Source organism: Aulonocara stuartgranti, assembly GCF_965226115.1.
Source record: "Aulonocara stuartgranti genome assembly, chromosome: 8".
In the NCBI taxonomy this organism is placed as follows: Eukaryota; Metazoa; Chordata; class Actinopteri; order Cichliformes; family Cichlidae; genus Aulonocara; species Aulonocara stuartgranti.
The window spans coordinates 17,328,830-17,353,400 of record NC_138959.1 but is presented as its reverse complement, the minus strand read 5'-3'; the positions used below and the strand labels follow the sequence as shown (position 1 = coordinate 17,353,400).

The 24,571-nt window shown below is 41.3% G+C and overlaps 1 protein-coding gene across 1 annotated transcript; it reads left to right on the top strand.

Moving 5' to 3' along the window:
• Positions 1-6,323: 6,323 nt before the first annotated feature.
• Positions 6,324-11,209, top strand: LOC309713341 (uncharacterized protein). The gene is made up of 5 exons (XM_082544896.1): positions 6,324-7,367; positions 9,958-10,076; positions 10,253-10,494; positions 10,587-10,623; positions 10,719-11,209. The coding sequence occupies exons 1-3, from the start codon at positions 6,557-6,559 to the stop codon at positions 10,340-10,342; spliced, it is 1,020 nt and encodes a 339-aa protein (XP_082401022.1). The 5' UTR covers positions 6,324-6,556; the 3' UTR covers positions 10,343-10,494; positions 10,587-10,623; positions 10,719-11,209.
• The last annotated feature ends 13,362 nt before the right edge of the window (positions 11,210-24,571 follow it).

Below are 24,571 nucleotides of genomic sequence, written 5' to 3'. Positions count from 1 at the left end.
ACTACAAGCCCATTATCATCAATGGAGCTCCAGTGGAGAGGGTGCAGTCCTTCAAGTATCTTGGTGTCCACATCTCCTCAGACCTGACATGGGCTGCCCACATTCAGGTCCAGACCAAAAAGGCTAGGCAGCGCCTGTATCACCTACGACAACTGAGGAAGTTCAGGGTCTCTCCAAAGATCCTCAGGATTTTTTATACAGGCGCTGTGGAGAGCATCCTCACACAGAACATGACATCGTGGTTTGGGAACAGCTGTGTGAAGGACCAAAAAGCTCTCCAGAGAGTGATCCGCACAGCAGAACGCTGCTGCAGGATTGCTCTCCCCCCGCTTCAGGACACCTACACCAGGAGATGCCGGACTAGAGCAGCGCAGATACTGAAGGACCCGTCCCATCCTGGCAACAAACTGTTCCAACTTCTGCAATCTGGTAGAAGGTTCCGCATCTTCCGGGCAAGGACAGAGAGACTCAAGAGGAGCTTCTATTCCCAAGCCATCCGTGCCCTAAACACACACACCCGCTCACATCATCTATAATTGACTGAGACAGGACTCTTCCAGACACTAAACCAAGGCACAATGTACATTTCAATTCCTTTAATTCTAAATATGTTTATATTGTCTATCCTGTAAAATAGTCAGATGTCTATTCATATTAATGTACAGAATTCACCTGCTTGCTGCTACTACTGCACATTCACCCAATGTATGTACTATATATATATATATATATAATGTTCTTCCTCTACAGCCACCCCCCCCCCCCCCCCCCCAATTTTTTTGTACATGTCGAGGAGCGTGTCAGGCTACATAAGATAAGATAAGATAAGATAAGATAAGATAAGATAAGATAAGATAGAACTTTATTAATCCCTCGGGTGGGTTCCTCTGGGAAATTCGACTTCCAAAAAGCACAGCAACGACCGAAGTTACAGTTACAGAATTGTTATATATATATATATATATACACACACACACACACACACACACACACACACACACACACACACACACACACACACACACACACACATATATAAATACAGAGACAAATATAAATAAAATATACAAAGGGGATAAATAGAATAAATAGGAATAAAAAATAAAAATACAAGTGAATTGCACATTTCAAGTATTGAGTCTATTGCACTGTTGACTATTTACAAAAAGTATTGCACAAGGTATTGTACAGTGAGGTGAAGAGGCACTACAGCTTAGTTGTTCCCCCCTCCTTTGTCCTCCTGTTTCCCCTCCCTCTCCCCTCCAGAGAGGAGTTAAACAGTTTGATGGCGTGTGGGACAAAGGAGTTTTTAAGTCTGTTAGTTCTTGTCTTGGGGAGAAGCAACCTGTCACTGAACAGACTCTTCTGATTGTTTATGGCCGTGTGCAGAGGATGCCCAGCATTGTTCATAACATTTCACTGTGTGTTATACTTGTATAACTATGCATGTGACAAATAAAGAACCTTGAACCTTGAACCTTGAACATTTTTGCAGTTCACAAGCAGCTAGGACCAAAACTCATTATTGTAGAAAAGATGGTGAGACAGTTACTATCAGTTGGCATTATATGAGGGGCACATGTTTTATAATACAATGCCAGCAATAACACAACAATTTCCTCTTCTTCCTGGGCGTGTGGGTCATGGTGTACGGAGTTGCAAATCAGGCTCTGATTTACTCCTACGACCAAAACCCGAATCGCATTTTTCTACATGCCATACTTGCACATCTTTGGATACGGCTCTTCCATTGAGGAAGAGATGGATGGTACAAGTGTTTGTGCAATTTGAATGAAAATAAGAACATTACATTGAAATCAGTTTAACAATTTAGTACAGCTTTTTAAAATTCACCACAGCAATTAGAAATTGAGCCGTTGTTATAATTGTAGACACTCCCCCTTTTTTTTTCTTTTTTTTTTTTACCTTTCTCCTTGTATCTCTACTTTGTGAGAGTGGGCAAAGAACTAATCTGCACAGACAATGTGACTTTGATTGAGAGCGGTGAAGAGCCGTGTAGAAATCAGCATAGTAACTGGCTGGTAGTGATTCTGCTTGTCTTAAATCTCCTGGTCACCAACATCCTGCTCATCATCCTGCTCATTGCTAATAAGGTTGTGACTTTATTACTTTAAAGTAATAAGTGTAAGGAGTAATGAGTGAGTAAGCCACAGTTGAATGAAAATGGATAACTCTAGTTGGTATTTACAAATGAGTCATTTTGTTTTTTTAAGTACTGGCTCCCTTGCTATCGCTCAAAATCACTCAAATCATTCAAAATTCCATCCATCCATCCATTCGCTTATCCTTTTCAGGGTCGCGGGGGGCGCTGGAGCCTATCCCAGCTGTCATAGGGCGAGAGGCAGGGTACACCCTGGACAGGTCGCCAGTCTGTCGCAGGGCTAACACATAGGGACAGACAACCATTCACACTCACATTCACACCTAGTGGCAATTTGGCTTATCCAATTAACCTATCCCCACAAGCTGCATGTCTTTGGACGGTGGGAGGAAGCCGGAGTACCCGGAGAGAACCCACGCAAACACGGGGAGAACATGCAAACTCCACACAGAAAGACCCCGGCCTGATGGTGGAAGGAAGACTTCCCGACTGCTCGAAACAAGATCCTGAAAAGCAGCGACTCTGAAAGGCTCAAACAGATATCTACCAAGTGAGCACACCTTCATGCACCGCTGTAGCGGCAAAATTCCATTGTGGATCCATCGTGAAGTAAATGCATTTTTGTATTTTTTTGATATCGGGTAGATGGTATGCTTAAACATCTGACTGAAAGCAGAGAGTTTGAACACAGACTACAGGCTCAGGTAAAACAGAAGCATTTTTCTGAAGCGCTCACTTTGTCATTCAGTACCCTTTTACTAATTCCTCATACATATGTAGATATATACATATGTTGTGAAAGAGCCCGTCTGCACAGTCAAAGTATTTTATATAGAGGTTACACGACTACATAGCAGGTTAGCTTTGATTAGCATAATAACAGAAAAGTGGAACATGGGAAAATCTGGGTTGGCTGAGGTCAGAAATAATGTGGGTTATGGTAAGTAATGCTAACTTTATTTAAAAACAGCCAGTGGGTTTGTTGTGTATCAGTTAAAACGTTTTAAGTGAAGTAGACATAAAAGATCAGATTTAGCAGGGCTGGAAGGTGAATTTTGGTCACTAGATGGAGCCAGGCTAGCTGTTTTATCTGCTTTCAGTCTTTATACTAAGCTAAGCTGTGCTGGCCTCATGCATGCCTTTAATGATGCAGTTTCCTTTTTCAAGATCATTTTCTCCAGTAGGAGACAAAAATACCTTTACTTTATTCTATTCTAGACTTTTATGACATTATGCTCTTTCTTTTCAGATGGAGCATTACTCAGCTGTCCTCAACTGGGTTGTGATAGCACAAGGAAGCACATTCAAACCTCCTCGTCGAATTTTTTACATTAAAGTCTGATTTCCTGTCATGGTGTCTGTCAGGGGTTATATTAAGAGCACATTAATACTTTTTGCATTCTGTTACATTGCATAATGTGCCATATTTGTATGTCTGCAATATAGTTCTTTTTAATAAAGTTTTCATGCACTATAATGAATTGAGTTTTACTATGAGTACAGAATAATTTGTTGTTGAGAGCTAGGTGAAAAGTTAGCCAAGCATAGCTCAGCCAAAGATTGGTAATAATAAGTACACTGACTGTGACACACCTCAGGAGTGGAGAAAGTACAGGAATCATATTCAGTACAAAAACCTGGACAAACAGACACATCATGAATTAAATAGTTTCTTATCAAAGCATGTACTGTAGGGCTGTGGCTTGTTGTACAAATGCAACATCTTAGAAAAACTACACTACACGACATAGGTATAGGTATAGACAGGCATAGGTTTGCCAGTCAGCAAAAAACTGTTTGGGGGCTCTTAGATGGTGTTTTCCTTGTGGCTGCGTACAGCGGAGATGGGGGGCGGTCTGTGCTGGCGGACGTTGGTTACTGGCCTGGTAGCCTGGCTGCCCCTGGGTTGGTCCGGGACGGGCGTGGAGGCTTGGGGGTCTGGGGGTGCTCCGCCGTATATCGTTTAATATTTAGTATCTACTGTTATCTAATGCTAGCTAGTTTATTGTGAAGGTGCTCTTTTTATTATGTTGCTCTTTTTTGTTTGCTTTCTCTTCTGTTTTTTTTTATCCATCCAGGTGATCCAGGTGTTTTGGTTTGTTTTTCTTTCTTTCTTCCCCCCTTTCTCACCGTCTCTTCTCCCCTCTGGTTTTCTTTCTCTCCCTCTCTTTCTTTCATTCTTTCTCCCTGTCCTATACCCCAGTCATGTCTGTCCTGTTTGTAGAAACCGAAAAGAAAAGAAATTCATAATTATAATAAAGGTCAATCAAATGGACCAATATGGCAAGGCCGTGATGATCCACTTGGTAAAATAAATCTGCTTGGCATCTTTCTTGGCCTTAAGGCAACAATTCTGATGGCTAAAGATCCAAACGGGACACACACCCAAAAAAAAAACTGTTTACAAATTGAGCGATTTCAGAATAATGTTTCTCAGTGTTACTCTACGTAACATTAAAAGATTCTAGGAAACTGGAGGAATCTCTGTGCACTGGTGACAGAAATTTAAAAACAAAATCCAAGACCTACATCACAGACTCTACATATCTCAGTGAGCATGTCAAATGTCAAAATTTGTGACAGAACAATTAGAAAAACGCAATGCTTGTTTGAAAGTGTTACCAGGCAAGCAAAAAACTCTTCTCTCTCTAAGGAGCATGGCACCATTGCTTAAGTTGCATCTGAACATACCACAAGACTTCTGGAACAGATGAGACCAAAGTGTAGATATTTGGATTGTTTAAATAATTGCAGAGATTTTTAAAGATTACATCATTTTATACATTTGATACATAAACTCTTAGAACTGAAAGAACTACGCCCTTTTTCACATGACTGCACTATATAAAAATGTTTCCTTCTCTTATCTAATTCTTGGCACAAAATCAAAATGCTGATTGAGTGAACAAATTCCACTGTGTCAGGCCTGTGTGGTTAATTAACCCTACAAGGAAAAAAACCCAAGGGTGAAATGTAGGTTTCTGTTGAGTTTGTTTTTTTTGCAAATACACAATTATCTATTGTTCAGCTTCTTTGTTAGTACAAATACTTGAAATTCTTTGGTCTGTCTTAGATGTTGTTCAGTCCTATCAAAGTCAACTTCATTCCACTGTGTCAGGCCTGTGTGGTTACTTAACCCTACAGGGAAAAGAACCCAAGGGTGAAATGTAGGTTTCTGTTGAGTTTTGTTTTTTATGCAAATGTCTCTTTAGTCTCTTTATTTACTTGAATAAATAAAGGATAATAATAAAAATGTTTTTGAATGTTATAATTTAAGTGAACTTTTTGAAATAAACTTTCCCATTTGCCATCAATAAATACATTTAAATTATGTACACAACGTGGGAGTGTGATAGTTGGACAGAACTATCATGCTGGTACTGCGTTTCAGTCCACCATGGCTCCATTGAAGGTTACATATTGGAACAAGCTATTGAAGGAGCCTTCACTGTAAAGAGTTAGCCGTGCCACCTGTCAGTTGCAGGAGGAGCAGTTCACACTTAGAGGCAGTGTCATCGCTTTCAGCCTGGCTGCTCTTTGCTGTATTGTAGCTGACTGTGGCAGTGTGAGTGTAGACTTTTATAATGCTCCTAAATGTAAGTGTTCTCTTCCCGCTGGCTCCAAAGTAAGAAAAATAAAATATGAGTACAAACATTCAGTTGTTCAAATGACTATTTTGGAAAGCACAATATGTTCACAGTGCCATGCTTTCCATTTCCTTGTATTTACATGAGTGCCATAAATCATATTGACATGTTTTCAATTGCTTCAGGACTGGCAAGAAGAAATGAATTTTGCTGTGTAGAGTGTGTTGGAAAGGTTATTGTTTGCATTAAAATATATAGGAGACAGTGAGAAGAGTTCTCCAAAAACCTACCAACCATTAATCTAATGAAACACACACACAGTATATCTATGAAGTTCTACTTCTTTCCTGAATAGGTTGGGAACTATGACAACAAAAGCTGTGTATAGAACCAAAACTTCATCTTCAAATTATTTAATTTTTGCAATTAAGCTTTCTATTTTTTTAAGTGACTTATTTTCCCCCACCCTCTTGCAGTTCAGTAGTCCCCTCCCCCACCCACCAAAGGCATACACCCACCTCTCTAATGCTCTGTGTTAAGGGCATCAGGAGCATTCTTCTTAGACATGTGCCTCTGTCACTCACTTACATACAGCAACATAGCTACACCGCACACACAGTCGTATTTTCACTGTGTCCTCTTGTGTTCTCAGCACAAGGCTGGCACTCTGCTCTCTGTGAGCACAGTTATTTTCACCCCGTCTCTCGGAAGCCTGCGAAAAAGACCTGAACACTCTGCCTAAATCAGTTGCGGCTTTAGCAGCCATTGGCTGTTTTGGTTTTTGGTGGAAGAATAGAGTGAAAAGAGTAAGACAGTCCTCAAGTTCCAAAGCTGCATTTCTTCCGAGATGGAACCTGTGAAACTTTGGGTGGTAAGGCTCCTGCTTGTGCTGCTGTGCTCAACCCAGGTGCTGTTCTCTGCTGTAGTAAGTGCCCAAGACTTGAATGAAATGGAGAAAAGCCTCCACGTTAGAAATGCTGAGGAGGTTCTGGCTGAAGAAGCTGAAACAGCTGAGGGTGGTGATGGCACTGAGGAAGATGATGAACATGTAGAAGAGGAGAAAGATGATGAAGACTCAGATGATGATGAGATAGAGACTGATGAACAAGTGGAAGAAGAAAAAGATGAAAAAGAACAGGAGGATGAGAAGGAGACAGCAGAGGAGGAAGCTGAGGAGGAAGATGACAAGACTGATAAGGAAGAGGAAGATGATGCTGAGGAGAAAGGAGATGTTGAGGAAGAGGAAGAAGAAGGTGAGGCTTCTGATGAGGATGATGCAGAAGAGGAAGAATCTGAAGAAGAATATGCAGCAGATGAAGATGAAGAGGAGGAGGTGGATGAAGATACAGATGAGAATGGTGAGGAGGAGGTGGATGAAGATGCAGATGAGAATGGTGAGGAGGAGGTGGATGAAGATACAGATGAGAATGGTGAGGAGGAGGTGGATGAAGATGCAGATGAGAATGGCGAGCAGGAGGTAGATGAAGATGCAGATTGCGAGGAGGAGGTTCTTGAGGAAGTCCCAGCTGATAATGAGGAAGATGACGAGGAGGAACCAAGAGAAGAGGATGACGATAAAGCAACTCAAGGAGATAAGGAAGAGGAGGCTGACAGTGCTGAAGAGGATACACATGAGGATGACTCTGAAGAGGAAGATGGTGAAAACACTTTTTTTTAAACCCACACACATTTTGAAACATATTAATAGTTTAGATACTGAATTATGCAGTATTTAAATATTAGTTACAAGAAATGATGTGTTTTCTTAGAACTCCATGAGTGAATCTGTACTCTACAGTAGCTCTCTGACATTGTTCAGCTTACTGGGGTTACTTTAGGAACACCATCATACATATCAGTCCTAAAATAGACTGGATTATCTGTGCGGTAGGAACCCAACAGTATCTAAACCATCTATTCCATTTGTTGTGCCAATGTAGCTTTTGAGACTTCAAACACCAAACATTAAATACATGGAGATTTGTCTAAAAGAGGGTACTATACAGTTTAGGGCATATTTTAAAAGCACAGTCATTTCTTTTAATGCTAGAAAAAGAATGACAAGAAATCATATTATGGAAAAATGGGACCTGTAGGAATTTTAGCTTTGTTTACACTATAGCTACTTAGACTACTTTGTAAAACAAACATGTCACATGAGGTTATGACAGAAGTATAATACAAAAAAGAGACTGTCTGTGTCATACATACAAAAAAATATTGCACCAAACAGAATTACACAGTTAGTCATGTAACTTCTAAATAAATGGCAGTTATCAGACCTTGCTAGAAAAGCATTTCTTGGATTGCTTGTTAGTACAGAGATGGACTGACTAACTGTTAGTCACTAACACATAACCTGGGCTGCCAGTGAGCGGACTTGTCACAGGGGGGTTGATGTTAGTACAGACTCAGTAGTTAAAAAAGAAAACAATATGGCCTAAAGTTGCTTGTTATGTCTGCGGTTAACTGCAAAAATGGCAAAAAAGCAACTAAAGTAACTTGCAGATATGAGTGTTGTTGAATGAGGTTGCAAATTACTGCAAGATGTATTGAAATCAATTCAAGTAAATAAGGTTTACTCCAGCACCAGCACAGCAATTAGGAAACCCATGTGAATACTGAGGTTTTGATACAGTGCGCCTGGAAAGTATTCACAGCATTTTGCTTGTTCCACATGTCAGTCTGCCCCAGGGCAGCTGTGGCTACAACTGTAGCTTGCCTCCACCAGTGTGTGAATGTGAGAGTGAATGAATAGTGGCATTGTAAAGCGCTTTGGGTGCCTTGAAAAGCACTATATAAATCCAATCCATTATTATTATTATTATTATTATTTTGTCATGTTACAGACTTATTCCAAAACGGATTATATTCATTCACAGTCTTTGACATGACACTGAAAATTGAGCTCTTTCAGGGAAGTGACCAAGAACCCAATAGTAACTCTGACAGAGCTCCACCAGTCTGGCCTATATGGTAGAGTGGCCTGACAGAAGCCACTCCTCAGTAAAAGACAGACCTTGCTCATCAGCTGGCAAATAGCATCACCACAGCGAAGCATGATGGTGGCAGCATCATGCTGTGGGGATGTTTTTCGGCAGCAGGAACTATGAGATGTAATTGCTGCCAAAGGTGCTTCAAGAAAATATTGACCAAAGGCTGTGAATACTTCTTTAAATTTTATATTATTGTATTTTATTTTGAGTAAATTTGCAAGAATTTCATGCAATATACTTTCACTTTTTCATTATTGTATGTAGAATTTTGAGGTTAAAAATTAATTGAATCCGTTTTCAAATAAGGCTGTAAAATGACAAAATGTGTAAGAAGTGAAGCGCTGTGTATACTTTCTGGGTGTCGATCCTTGTATTAAACAGCAATTAAACAGGTGTACCTAATGAAATGGACAAATATGATTACATGGCATTACTTGCTTTTGTAATTCTGGCGGGGCATGGTCTGCGGTGCCGCTGCAGGGGAGATGGACGCACCTACACTGCATCTGCAAAAACGCCTCGCCGAAATAAGAAGCTGTGATGCCTGTCTGTAGTTGTTGTTGTTGGTGATGATTGTGCGGCTGGAAGCTGTAGAGCTGCAGCCGTTCGTGTGTTTGCAACAGCAACCGTAATAAAGAAAGGGATACTAAAAAGCATTGCCGTGGGTATTTACAATAATAAATACTTACCTATGCATTTTCTACCCCACATGTATGTCTCAGTGCTATATAGTAACAGAGCAGTCTAACAGTCTTACTGCAACATTTGACAAATCCTGACTCTAATATCTAATGTTTGCATCTAAAAGATATTTTGCTATCCAGATCATTAAATTAATTCTGTGATTTTATGTTAAAGAGGAGGTTAAATAATGAAGAAAGACACGTGGAGTTATGATCATCTTTTTTTTTTCTTTTATAGACAATTTAATGTTCTACAAGATACACTTGACTCTCTTCCACAGCGTGTCTTGGCCTGTCTTCCTGCCCTCACCCCCAACCAGTTGTGGCAATTTGCTGAATGAGCCTAGTTCTGCTTTCTTCCTGTTAAAAGGGAAATTTTCCTTTCCACTGTCACCAAAGCACTTGCTCATAGGGGGTCATTTGATTATTGGGGCTTTCCCTCGTCTTTAGCTTACAATATAAAGCGTCTTGGGGAAAGTGTTGTTGTGATTTGACCATTTATAAATAAAACTGAATTGAACTGAATAAAATACATTTCCGATAAAGATGATTTCCTGAACCATTTACAGATGAGTCTGAAGGTAAAGACACAAAGGACAACCAAAGTGACTCAGATGAAGAGGAGGGAGCTGCTGACACTCCACAGTTCCACTCTGGATCGTTGTGTAGTGTTTGCTCCATTTGTGAGGTAAAAAAAACATATCATGGAAATAACAGATTTTATTTGCACATCTGCCCAGTAATCACACATTAGAGTTGGGTTTTACATAATTTCAGCAACCTGCTACAAATGATTATAAGTCCTGACTATATACCATATGCACGGTTAATCACTATACCTTGTGGTTCCTTCTCATCTTGTAGCATTGCTCTAATGACTGTGCCAAGTGCCCGTGTGAGGAAGGAGATGAGTCAGATCACTGCGAGCACTGCCAAGCAAGCATCTTGACTTAAAAAGGATTATAACTGCTGTAATAATACACAGCACTTTGTTTCACCTAGTGCCTCTTTATGTTAATCCTGTTCTCTTTTTGTTTGTTTTGTTTTCCAGGGTTGCTCAACCTGCTACATTTGTCCCATTCTTTGTGACACAGTTTGCACACCGGGTAAGTGCTAGTTGTGATTCTGTGGGGGTACTGATGTGTGTTCACAGATTTAATTAACTTTGGTTTGACATAAATGTTGTATTTCTTTTCAGGTGGTTTTGTTGATGAGCTGACTGGATCCCTCTTTCAGTAAGACTATTCACATTTAAAAACACAGAGATATTTTTAGATGCGTTATTGTTGCACTGTTGCCTTTATACATAGTTATGCTTTTGTTTTTGCAGGACTCTTGCCTCTCTGCTCTGAGCTCCCTGAGAATTATGTTAATTTCCTTATGTGGGAAACTACTCCCCTGACTTCACCACATCAAACATGAGCTTGTCATGAAACAAAAGCAAAGAAATATTTATGTTTTAAATCATACTTAAAGCTCTCTTGTAAGAAGAACAGAAAAAAATCAGTATGCACAGATTTTGCAAATATGATTTCTTCTTTCTGCCTTTTTCTCTTCTTTTGTCTTTTTATTGTTATAAAAAGATATATAAAGGTTGACACACTTGACATGACATGAATCATGCAGACAAGAAAATATAAAATACATATAAATGGTAAAAGCAGAAGTGTTTATAGGAATACAGTGGGGCAAAAAAGTATTTAGTCAGCCACCGATTGTGCAAGTTCCCCCACCTAAAATGATGACAGAGGTCAGTAATTTGCACCAGAGGTACACTTCAACTGTGAGACAGAATGTGAAAAAAAAATCCATGAATCCACATGGTAGGATTTGTAAAGAATTTATTCGTAAATTAGGGTGGAAAATAAGTATTTGGTCAATAACAAAAATACAACTCAATACTTTGTAATGTAACCGACCCAGAGTTTGGGCCGGTAAAACAGATTAAATGTTCCTGCAAAACAGGGAAATGATGAGACAGAGACGACTGGTGAAGTTTCTCTTTGCCTCGCTTCTGCCATATTTATTTATATAATCACATGTATTTTTAATTTGCAGCATCACCATTCTCTATATACAACAGAAATAACAGTAAAACCGTCTGTGTGTTCAAGCTGCAATACCACGATCTTTACATGGGAAACAAGAATACTTCACGTGTAGTGACCTTCAAATCATTTACTCGGTTATTCTCTCTGAATGACAATTCAAAACAATATGAAATGCATGTTCAAATACATTTTACCTCTCTTTAACTCTTAACCCAAATACCTATGTATTCTGATTGTTTTAACCAACATACCAGTGCTTGGTCTTAAACCAATTTAGCTTAGTGGCTCACAAATACATGAAAGAGTCATGTGTATGTCGACAGGCTTAGCTTTAGCTTTAACATTCTCAAAATCACTTTTCAGAACCAGTAAACTGTCGTTTTTCACTGCCAACAGCAGATGAACAATATCAGGACACAAAAAGGAGCTTATTCAGCTAAACGACCCGAAATAAGTGACGAAAGGAAACCAAAATGGCGCCCGCGGCTGGCTGGGCTTTGGCATTTTTTCAGTCCTTCTACTTCATAAAACGTAACCAATAACAGCGTTTACCCGCTGATTTATACCCCCACATTTAGCTATGTTTCTTATCAATATTTTACAACCGTTTTACTATAGTTTTACCGGTTACAAACCTGCAAAACAGGGAAATGATGAGACAGAGACGACTGGTGAAGTTTCTCTTTGCCTCGCTTCTGCCATATTGGAGAGGAGGACCTATGACCTCGCTATTCTGTCTCACTGAACAATGCGCCACCCGGAGGCTGGGGGGTGCAACTACCTCATTAAACATAGTTCACTTCGGTGACAAATCTCTCTTTCTTTTAAGTACTACTTCTGATGGGATCACACATTAGTGTGTCACACGCTCCCTGACAAATGGAAATGGCTCCTGACATTCAAAAATACAAACATTTTCAAAAGTAATACAGTCAAATACTCAACATGGCATATGTGCAGGGTAAGTATATGGCCCAACTGGATAAGGCACACAAGATGCAAACCCTGGGCTAAATGGTACAAAAGGTGTTAGTGTCCATGGCTGGTATGGAAAGAATGGCGCAGCTAGTGCAGATACTATGGCCTGTGGCTGTAGAGCCGGTTCTCCCAGTGACTCATAAGTAAACACTTGTCTAGGTCTCCTTTCTCGGGCTGACCTTCTTAACTCAGTCTGTGGGTCACCTGCTGGTATCTGTGGTAGCGCTTGGCCAGGTAACGTGGAGCTTTCACATCCTTCTTCCAGACAATTTGGCTGTGCCTGTACCTCAGGGACAGGGGGTATCTGACTGTCTATTCCTGTCTGTTCATGTTCGCTGGAGGTTCTTTCTCTTTCACTGTCTCTAGTTGGTAACTGGAAGCGGTTCCTTTGGTCCTCAGGGCTTTGGCTTGTTGGGGGTACGCCAGATTGACTATAAGGGACGTCTCTTTCAACATGTCTAGCCTCTCTGGGGAACCTAAACCAGTACCCTCCTGCATCCTCATCAGATTCTGAGTCACTAGAATCGCTTTTCTGTCTGTTTTGTTCACTTAACTCCGCTTCTCTCTGTCTAATCGGTTTCTTAGGTGCCTGCTCAGATCTCGGAGGCGGAGCCTCAACTGGGAGGTCGTTAACCAGTAATAGGAGGTTACGGTGTAGGACCCTGGTTTTACTTCCATCACTGCCCTCCGAATAGACTGCATAAACTGGATTATCACCTATTTGCCCTTTAACCAAATAAATGGTTTTCTCCCAGTAAGATCGCAGCTTCCCTGGTCCCCCACGTTCCCTGCAGTTCCTTACGAGGACCCTATCACCAGGCTGTAACACTACACCCCTCAGCTTTTTATCATAGAAAGACTTGTTTTTGATACTAGACAACCTACTTTTTTCACTGGCTATCCTGTACGCTTCTGTCATTCTTTTCGCCCACCTGTCTGTGTAGCTTTTGTGTGACATTATCTGCTTCTCCCCAACTAGACCAAATAAAATGTCTACCGGAAGGCGCGGGTGATGCCCAAACAGTAGAAAATGGGGGGAAAAACCTGTGGATTCATGGCGCGTACAGTTGTAAGCGTGAACTATGTGTGGCAAATGATCCTTCCAATTCCCCTTTTCTTTTTCACCTAGCGTTCTTAACATTTGTAAAAGTGTCCTGTTAAACCTCTCGGCAGGATTACCTTGAGGATGATATGGGGATGTTCTCGAGTGTCCAGTACCTGATTTCTCCCTCAGTGTCTTGAAAAGTTCATTTTCAAACTCGCGCCCTTGGTCGTGGTGAAGTCGTGCTGGGTACCCAAAGCGCGGAATGAACTCTCCAAAGATTCGCTCAGCTGCTGTCTTCCCAGACTTGTTTTTGGTGGGGTACGCCTGGGCAAACCTGGTGAAGTGGTCCACGACGACAAGAATGTATTCATATCCCCCCCGGCTGGGCTCCAGGTGGAGATAGTCGATGCAGACCAGGTCCAAAGGCGAGGTGGATGTGATGGTGCCCATTGGAGCACGTACTTGGGTTGTTGGCTTCTTGCTAATGATACATCGGCACTTCCTGGTAACATAGCTTTCTATGTCCCGTTTCATGTACGGCCAGTAGAACCTCTCTCTCACCAGTGCCAGTACTCTCTCTGTGCCGATATGTCCCATGTTATCATGCAGGTGCTTTAACACCGTCTCTTTGTACTTTGCAGGGAGGATTAGTTGTTGCCTTTCACCTGTCTGTCTATACATCAGTCCGTTTTTGAAATGTAATTTGTCCCACTCCTGCAACATTTTCCTCGTTGTTTTAGTCACTGTGTTTCTGATGTCATTTGTTAAGACTGTCATTTTCTCCTTTAGCCTCATTATTTCTCCAACCGTTTTGTCTTCTCTTTGTGCTTGAGCTAGCTCATCTTGGTCGATTGCAGGGAAAACTGGATGTGGCTCCCGGGCTGCATTTTCAGCGATAGTTAGGGCAGCAATCCATGCAACATCACTTTCTCGAGCTGCTCTAGCTCCACCCCAGGCTGCTTGGACCACCTCAGGTGATAACTCTTCAGTGCACTCACCCACATACATGTCAATGTTAAGAGGGAGACGGGACAATGTGTCAGCATCAACATTGGCCCGGCCAGGCCTGTATTTGATCTCAAAGTGAAAGTCTGACAGTTCCCCGACCCAGCGATGGCCCACGGCATTAAGCTTGGCAGTACTCATAACGTAGGTCAATGGATTATTATCTGTATAGACGGTAAAGTGTGGAGCATAGTACAGATAGTCTCTAAAACGCTCACACACTGCCCATTTAAGTGCCAGAAATTCTAGCTTGCCGCTATGGAGACAATAATTATTTTCTGCTGGTGACAATGTCCTGGACCCATACGCTATTACCCGTAATTTTCCATCCTGGCGCTGGTAAAGAACAGCACCGAGGCCCTGTTCTGAGGCATCTGTGTGGAGGCAGAACGGTGAGTTAAAATCTGGGTAGGCCAAAACTGGGGGACTCGTAAGCATGGTAATTAGCTGTTCAAGTACATGCTGGTGTTCACTAGTCCATTCAACGGGGGCCTTGGATGACAACTGGGAACCTTTAGTCTTCAGTTGGCGCGATGGGAAGGTTGGCATGTCCGGTTTTACTTTTAACAGTTCATAGATAGGTTTTGCAATCCTCGAAAAGTCTTGGACGTAGCTTCTGTAGTAGCTTAAGAAGCCAAGTAGACGCCTTATATCACCAACTGTTTGAGGTGTCTTAGTTTTTAGGGATTCTACGGCCTCTAAGTCTTTTGGATCAATCCTTACCCCTTCTGCAGATACAAGGCGGCCAACATACCTTACTTCTTTGCGAAACAGTTCGCATTTTTCGGGTCTTAGTTTTACTCCGTGCCTCTGGAGTGCTCTTAAAACTTGTCTCACACCCTCAACATGCTCTTCAAATGTTGGTGCATAGCATAAGATGTCGTCCAGGTATGGGATACAACAATTGTCCCTGAGCGAATCTAACATCTCCTCCATGCTTCTTTGAAAAGCCGCAGGTGCATTGGAGAGGCCGAAGGGTATTCGTACCCACTCATAAAGGCCCCAGGGGGTGACGAAGGCTGTGAGGTGACGTGAGCCCTCCGCCATGAAGCCCTGGTGGTACGCCTTTCCCTGATCAAGGATACTGAACCATGAATGCCCCCCCAGAGTGTCGGTCAGGTCTTGGATCCGAGGAAGAGGGTGTTTATCCGGAATGGTCTTCTGATTCAGCAGACGGTAGTCTATACAAAGGCGTAACGAGCCGTCTTTTTTTCGGACACAGACGACTGGAGCAGCATACGGTGACCTGGATTTAACAATCCACCCCTTGGCCAGGAGGTCCTGAATGTACTCCTTCACTTCGGAGAACAAAGGCTTTGGGACAGAGGAGTAGGCCCTCTGCACTGGAATGTCATCTTTGAGGTTGAGTGACATGTGCAAACTAGGAATACAACCAATGTCATGAGCATCTTTAGCGAAAGCGCCTGACTCCTCCCATAACATCTTTTCCACAATGTCTTGCTGCTGTTTCTCAAGATGGCCTAGATCTACTGGTGGCTGCCACAAAGTTCTAGGGGAACCTGTCTCTGCCTGACAAACAGTAGTTGCCTCTACTTTAGCGTCGTTTTCAATGGGTGAATCTGTCTCTATCACCTTCTTAATTGCCTGGACGCTACCAATAGCAGTCTTTCTTGTTAGAACAATGTCATGTCTAGTGTGGTTTTCTACAGGCACAGCTACATAAGGTAGTTTGCCGGGCTGGATCTCTAAGAGTCCCTCTCCTAATCCTAACTGCTGCAACTGGACAGAACTCTCTTCAGGCTCAAACAAGACTAAACGTTCACTTGGGTCAAGCTGTGGTGGGACTTTACACTTTACCCAGGTTGTGCTGCCAGCAGGAATTACTGTGTCTCTGTAACCCACCCTCAAGCGCCCCTGAGCTGTGTTCTCCTGATGTGTCTGGATGAAATGTACCATTCCCTGTGCTTCATCGACTGGAATAGACAGTGCACCCCCAAGTAGCTTAGCTAAGTTAGAAGCAGCCTGTGCTGGGCTTCCCTGGATTAACACTTCCACCACATTGAACCCTATGAGTGGTGTGTCTAAGGGCACTGAGCTAATTAGAAACGGCACGTTCATGGAAAGCTCTGGGTCTTCATTGCCTGGCAAATTTACAGTTAATATTACCCACCCATCAAATGGAAGAGATTCCCCATTAACTGCATAAATCTTTGGCACTTTCCCATAGTCAGTTAACTCTATGAGCTCTGCTATCGGACGAACATTGACATCTGGAATGTATTTATTTTTCCAAGCTCGGTCTATCAAGCTAACCTGAGCCCCTGTATCTACAAGAGCGGTCACAGTTAACCCATTAAGAAGGCATTTTGTTGTTGCTTTTTTTCCTATTAGTCTTACTATTGGCTCTCTGTTGCTTACAGCGGTTTTTAGTGGCTCATTTTTGCTCTTCTTGGATTTCTGTCTCTTGAGTTTAGCTTGGTGCACTTTGGTGTTGTCACATGATTCAGTCTCTGTGTCAAGGTGGGACTCCGATGTTGTCCCGGTCACAGCTGGTCCCTCCGCAGCAACCGGCCCTCGTTTCCCGGCTGCTTTGGACGTTTGAGGCAGCCAATTGCTCTATGGCCCTCTTCGCCGCATGAGAAGCAGTGGTTACAATTTTTAGAGCCCACCTGTGAACATGTAGAACATGCATAAAGTCTCTCAGTCTTTGTTGCAGCTGGTCTAGCTGTACTGCTAGAAGCCTCTTTCTTCATTTTTTCTGCGAGTGAATCTACTACTCTAGTGAGTGCATCAATCTTCTCTTCCAGTTGCTTTACTGTGTCGGCTGTTGACTTTTGATCTGCAACCTCTCTCTTTGTTAGTTTGACTTTCCCCTCATCCACATGGGCAACATGAGCACTGAACTGTTTTGCTCAGGGTGTGGAACCTAATCTCCGGTGACGCTCAGATTCTTCACTGGTCACTTTCATTGCATGTTTCAGAATCATCTCATCTGTCACTGACTGGTTCGCCAGCAAGGGCTTCAGCTCTCTTCTAATATCATTGTCCTTATGTCCGATCCCCTGATAAACTGTGTGCAAGAAGACACCTTGAACTGTTTCTGGGGTATATTTAATCTCAGAATCAGTCTTTTTGGACTCAAAAAGAACTCTTTGTTTTAAGCCAATTATGCGGTAGAGAAATTGTTGTGTTGTTTCATTTTCTCTCTGTTTGGCACAAATCAGTTCCTGGAACAGCTCTGTACTACTCCTTTCTCCAAGATGGGACTGCAGGAATCCTTTTAACCCGGCAACTGTCATGTCATCTTTATTAACTAACATGTCCTTGAAACTGCCTGGTTTAATTATTTTTAACACCCCTCTAACAATCTCAGATTCTGTAAAATTCTCTTTTAGACCCTCCTCTATCTGCCTACACACACTGTTGTAGCTGATGTCTGACATGTGATCCCCTACTTGGCCTCCCTGAACCTTGAACTCACGTCTCGGAAGATAAGGTAGGTCTTTGAGGGAAACTACAGGGCCTGGGGGAGGTCTAACATTACTTTGTGAGGTGAGTTGAGCTTGCTGTAGTGCAGGAGTTTTTACTAAACCTTGCAATGTCCTACCAACCTTCTCATAGTCCGAAATCATTTTAAGGAGTTCTTCTTGTGGGATGTTAAGGCTAGAGTCAGACTGATCCATGTTTACTTGAGCTGCATTGAACTGGCTGGGCTCTGAGGTAGGGTGGGGTGCATGCTCTGACGTCCGTGTTTCCACATCTGTCTCCACGGCACTGGTCTGGTTGTTGGTAGGATTCAGAAGTTCATCTACCATGTCCTTTAGCGCTAACAATTCCCCCATCCCACTGTCCTCAGCTTCTAACATTGCCTCGCTGTAGATGAAGGAGTTGATGTACTCGAAGCTTCCTTCTGCATCATCACTTGACAGCTCTGACAGATCCTTGCCTGGTACTGGACCCACCTTTGCAGCAATCTCAAAAAGCTGATCCGGCATCAGTGCGAAAAGGCCCTTCCTGATGTCCCACACCAGGCTCTTCCTTACACCGTCAGCCATGATGTCCTCCTCGTTGCTCTGCGATGGGTAATTCTAAACTGGATCTTCCCTCTGTAGTGGACAGCAGCTCCTCCGCTTTACACCAACTCTCCTTGGACCATCAGCTCCGCAGCAGGTCTTATGGATGTGTGAGGATCAGCTCCATTGATGATGTGGAACCAATCCCCGTACGGGCCACCAAGAATCTGTAACCGACCCAGAGTTTGGGCCGGTAAAACAGATTAAATGTTCCTGCAAAACAGGGAAATGATGAGACAGAGACGACTGGTGAAGTTTCTCTTTGCCTCGCTTCTGCCATATTTATTTATATAATCACATGTATTTTTAATTTGCAGCATCACCATTCTCTATATACAACAGAAATAACAGTAAAACCGTCTGTGTGTTCAAGCTGCAATACCACGATCTTTACATGGGAAACAAGAATACTTCACGTGTAGTGACCTTCAAATCATTTACTCGGTTATTCTCTCTGAATGACAATTCAAAACAATATGAAATGCATGTTCAAATACATTTTACCTCTCTTTAACTCTTAACCCAAATACCTATGTATTCTGATTGTTTTAACCAACATACCAGTGCTTGGTCTTAAACCAATTTAGCTTAGTGGCTCACAAATACATGAAAGAGTCATGTGTATGTCGACAGGCTTAGCTTTAGCTTTAACATTCTCAAAATCACTTTTCAGAACCAGTAAACTGTCGTTTTTCACTGCCAACAGCAGATGAACAATATCAGGACACAAAAAGGAGCTTATTCAGCTAAACGACCCGAAATAAGTGACGAAAGGAAACCAAAATGGCGCCCGCGGCTGGCTGGGCTTTGGCATTTTTTCAGTCCTTCTACTTCATAAAACGTAACCAATAACAGCGTTTACCCGCTGATTTATACCCCCACATTTAGCTATGTTTCTTATCAATATTTTACAACCGTTTTACTATAGTTTTACCGGTTACAAACCTGCAAAACAGGGAAATGATGAGACAGAGACGACTGGTGAAGTTTCTCTTTGCCTCGCTTCTGCCATATTGGAGAGGAGGACCTATGACCTCGCTATTCTGTCTCACTGAACAATGCGCCACCCGGAGGCTGGGGGGTGCAACTACCTCATTAAACATAGTTCACTTCGGTGACAAATCTCTCTTTCTTTTAAGTACTACTTCTGATGGGATCACACATTAGTGTGTCACAGTAACATAACCTTTGTTGGCAATAACAGAGGTCAAACGTTTACTATAGGTCTTTACCAGGTTTGCACACACAGTAGCTGGTATTTTGGCCCATTCCTCCATGCAGATCTTCTCGAGAGCAGTGATGTTTTGGGGCTGTCGCCGAGCAACACGGACTTTCAACTCCCGCCACAGATTTTCTATGGGGTTGAGGTCTGGAGACTGGCTAGGCCACTCCAGGACTTTCAAATGCTTCTTACGGAGCCACTCCTTTGTTGCCCGGGCGGTGTGTTTTGGATCATTGTCATGTTGGAAGACCCAGCCTCGTTTCATCTTCAAAGTTCTCACTGATGGAAGGAGGTTTTGGCTCAAAATCTCACGATACATGGCCCCATTCATTCTGTCCTTAACACGGATCAGTCGTCCTATCCCCTTGGCAGAAAAACAGCCCCATAGCATGATGTTTCCACCCCCATGCTTCACAGTAGGTATGGTGTTCTTGGGATGCAACTCAGTATTCTTCTTCCTCCAAACACGACGAGTTGAGTTTATACCAAAAAGTTCTACTTTGGTTTCATCTGACCACATGACATTCTCCCAATCCTCTGCTGTATCATCCATGTGCTCTCTGGCAAACTTCAGACGGGCCTGGACATGCACTGGCTTCAGCAGCGGAACACGTCTGGCACTGCGGGATTTGATTCCCTGCCGTTGTAGTGTGTTACTGATGGTGACCTTTGTTACTTTGGTCCCAGCTCTCTGCAGGTCATTCACCAGGTCCCCCCGTGTGGTTCTGGGATCTTTGCTCACCGTTCTCATGATCATTTTGACCCCACGGGATGAGATCTCGCGTGGAGCCCCAGATCGAGGGAGATTATCAGTGGTCTTGTATGTCTTCCATTTTCTGATGATTGCTCCCACAGTTGATTTTTTCACACCAAGCTGCTTGCCTATTGTAGATTCACTCTTCTCAGTCTGGTGCAGGTCTACAATACTTTTCCTGGTGTCCTTCGAAAGCTCTTTGGTCTTGGCCATGGCGGAGTTTGGAGTCTGACTGTTTGAGGCTGTGGACAGGTGTCTTTTATACAGATGAGTTCAAACAGGTGCCATTCATACAGGTAACGAGTGGGGGACAGAAAAGCTTCTTACAGAAGACGTTACAGGTCTGTGAGAGCCAGAGATTTTCCTTGTTTGAGGTGACCAAATACTTATTTTCCACCCTAATTTACGAATAAATTCTTTACAAATCCTACCATGTGGATTCATGGATTTTTTTTTCACATTCTGTCTCTCACAGTTGAAGTGTACCTCTGGTGCAAATTACTGACCTCTGTCATCATTTTAAGTGGGGGAACTTGCACAATCGGTGGCTGACTAAATACTTTTTTTGCCCCACTGTATGTATGACTGCAGTAGAGGCCAAAAGGAACATGAACATTATGAAAATTTGCAATTTCTTAGGTTGTGTCCTTTTTGAGTTCTTTTGTCTTGCATCCTGTTAGAGTATAATTTAATGCTAAAACATTGTATTACCTGTTTTTGCATTATCCAGTAAATATTGTTGTTCTTTTGATAAAAATGTGTTCAGCGTAGCTGATTTGTGCACCATGAGCATCCTTTAGCTTCTGTGATTCAATTGCTACACTCTGATTGGTTCACAATAAAGAATTGGGTTCAGAAAGGGAAGTTGTGGGTTAAAGATTTGGTAAACAAGGGGTAATTCAGGCACTTAGTCTTCCATATACACAGAAACTTGTAAAAACAATTAATTAACCAAAAGGGAAAAATGGTCCAAATCAAAGCTGAAACTTGATACCAACATTTTAAAAATCTTTTCTAATAAGTAAACATTCAAACCTGTCAATCAAACAGGGACCCCGCGATGCATGTCTTTTTTGTTAGCAGTTTGTTGTCTTTAAGCTCAAACCAAAACCACTGTGCTTATTTTGTCGACAGACTGCCACAGACCAAGAGGTAAGGCATGGCTGCTTTAAAGCACTACTCATTGTGACAAATGAACCAAAGTAAATAGGAAAAATTAATCTAGTGTACTCAGAAGTAAACATCAGAAAATTACATGTGATAATATTTTTTAAATAAAACAATACATTTTTATCTAAATTGGTAAGATATAGTGTGATCTTTTTGAGATTCCTCGCTAGTTAGAAAACAAATTTTGTTCATTTGTCAGAGAGAAAAAAACCCAACAACAAACAGCAACAAATTGTCAAAGTCACAAATGTTTTCATGTCAAGATCAAGTCTCTCTCTGATCCACACAGTCACTTTCATTTGCCTATATATGTTCAGTCCGTAACACGCCATGGTCTTTAATGTTTTGGAAAAAGGAGGTGTTGTGTGTTTGCTGTATTTCTGTTCTGCATAAACACAAAGAGAACTGGGCCTAATGAAGCATAGTGATGAATGTGTGAGGACATGAAGGACAGAAAACCTGTTGAGTAGGTTCACTTACCAAAGTGATGTGTGTACAAACACAAGACTGAGTGACATTAAACATTACCAGGTAACAGACATGCTGCCCGTGTGATACAAAAAACTGCAAATCTCTGTACCTTTACCTAACAATATTTTGTAATAAGTTGACATATGAATGATGGACATTGATTATTGGATTTTATAAATTTGTCTCTGCTGTTGACTGACTAGTGTAATTACTAATCATTTAATAATTATTAACTGTGATTTGTGAATGTTTTGTGTATAATTGTTTTATTTTATTTGATAGTTTGTGGATGGTCACACGAGCACTGTAGTATTGACTGCAAATAGATACTTGTCTGTAGGTATGTGTATCATTATTCAGTGTTTTGCATAAGACCCTGCTTATATGTTCACTTTTATTTTGTCTAGATTATTCAGAGGAGTAATAGATGCTAAGGGTGATTTTTCTGGACTATAAAAAATAAAAAATATGTGATACTCGACAAAAAGTTCTTCTATTTTCTGTGAAACATTTCATGAACTGAGTATCTGAACTGTGTAATATGTCTGATGATTTTGCTTATTATAAAGCAATTGTTGGACACCATTTCTTCACTTCTTCCATCCTCTGGGAGCAAATATATGATTTCATATTGTTTTCTTGCTGGTTTTATTTGAGTAGTTTCAGTTGTAATTTGAAGTAAATAGGTTTGAAGTTGCAGCTGGCACACTAAACTTCTTGGAGAAATCAGAAATTAATCAAACATCACATTGAGCCACTTAAGCTGATTTTTCTCTTCAGGAGTGAATAAATAACTTAGATTTGGCATATTTAACAAAAATAATAATTATGTCCTTTACTTTTTTCTCCATTCTTTTGCAAAACAGTATATTTAAAAATTAATAATCATATTTTGTCTTTAAAAATGTCATTTTGATTCAAACGTTTGTGGATACTGGTGGATTAACCATTACAGAAACATTAAATATTCTGTTTATAATTACCAGTATTGTTAATTTAAGGCAGCTGTGCTTTGGACGGTGGTCTAATTAATCTATCTATTAAGCACTGTAAGTGTTAAGGTTAAATCAGGCTCAATTATTTCACCTTTGCATTGAGCCTGTGCTCTATAGGTGTCTGAGTGATATATCAAAGAGTAGAATGAATGTAGCTATACATACTGATTTTACCAGCTATCTGGTGTGCTCTTATTGATGCCTCTATTTTGAATACCATGTTTCTGAAAAAAGTCCAGCAACCATGTTGTGTGTCTCCCCTATATATGTTCATTGTTTAAACACAGTGGGCATCCTCCCATTGATTAGCATAGTATATACATACATTTTGTAGCGTACTGCAGCAGTTTGTTACCCCTTTCTCACTGATGGACTTATTGGACTTGGAAAAAAGTTTTTAATGTGACACCTGAAACCAACACATCACTTTTCAAACCTTGGAGACCTGAGACTGCGAGAGTAAAGATAGAACGGTTTGTCAAAATTTCAACAATGAGTACAGTAATATAATCAGCTTGTCTGATCTTGAAAGCTTCTTCATGGAGTTTTGTAAGAAATGAGGATCACAAATCTTATCCAAGTGATCATTTGAGATTTTTGTGATGCACATTCTTCACTTTATTCTGTCTTAAGGCACTTAATTGGGTTTCAGTTCCGAGATGGACTGTTATGTACTAAAATACTGGATGATTCACAGTCCACGCTTGAAGCAGCTGAATAAAAAAAACACAGAATTTTCACTGGCCCTATAGAAAGCTGCAAACTAGCATTAACAGCAGGCCTTCATTACTAAGTAGTAACTAGCTATCAATGAGAGCATAACAGAGCTGCTTTCTCTTTCTCAAAATATAAAATCTAGAGCAAATGGATTTTTTTTTTTATTGATGATTGATTTTCTTTTCACCCTGAAGATGTATTATCCCACTCTCACCCTGTACCTGGGTTTCTGGCCTTTGGCAGCATGTGGTGAGTAAAATGCGTTAGTTTTACTTTTATAATGATTACCATCATCCTTTTCCACTTGTGTTGAAAATAGACATGTCATGCTTCACTTTCTCCCTCATGTCACTCTTACATGTTTATACAAACAAGAAGCAGTTTATCCAGGATATGAATGAGCATTACTCAAGGCTCATATTTGCTGTATTTCCATTTCAGCCACTGCAAGTGATTGTTGTTATCAAGGCTGTGCTAATTATCTGATAAACATCTGAATGAATGATTTTCATCATATTTGGTTGACTTTGGTATTTAGTCTGCATCTCAATTTTACAGCTCACACACTAAGTGGAAAAACCTGACTAACAGTTTTTGTGGAGGATCAAAGATGTCCCCTATTGATATTGTGACCAAAAATGTAACGACTGACCCTAACCTGGGAAACTTCAACCTCAATGGTTTCAACTCTAAGGATGTCTTCACGTCAATTATGAACAATGGACATACAGGTACAAAAAC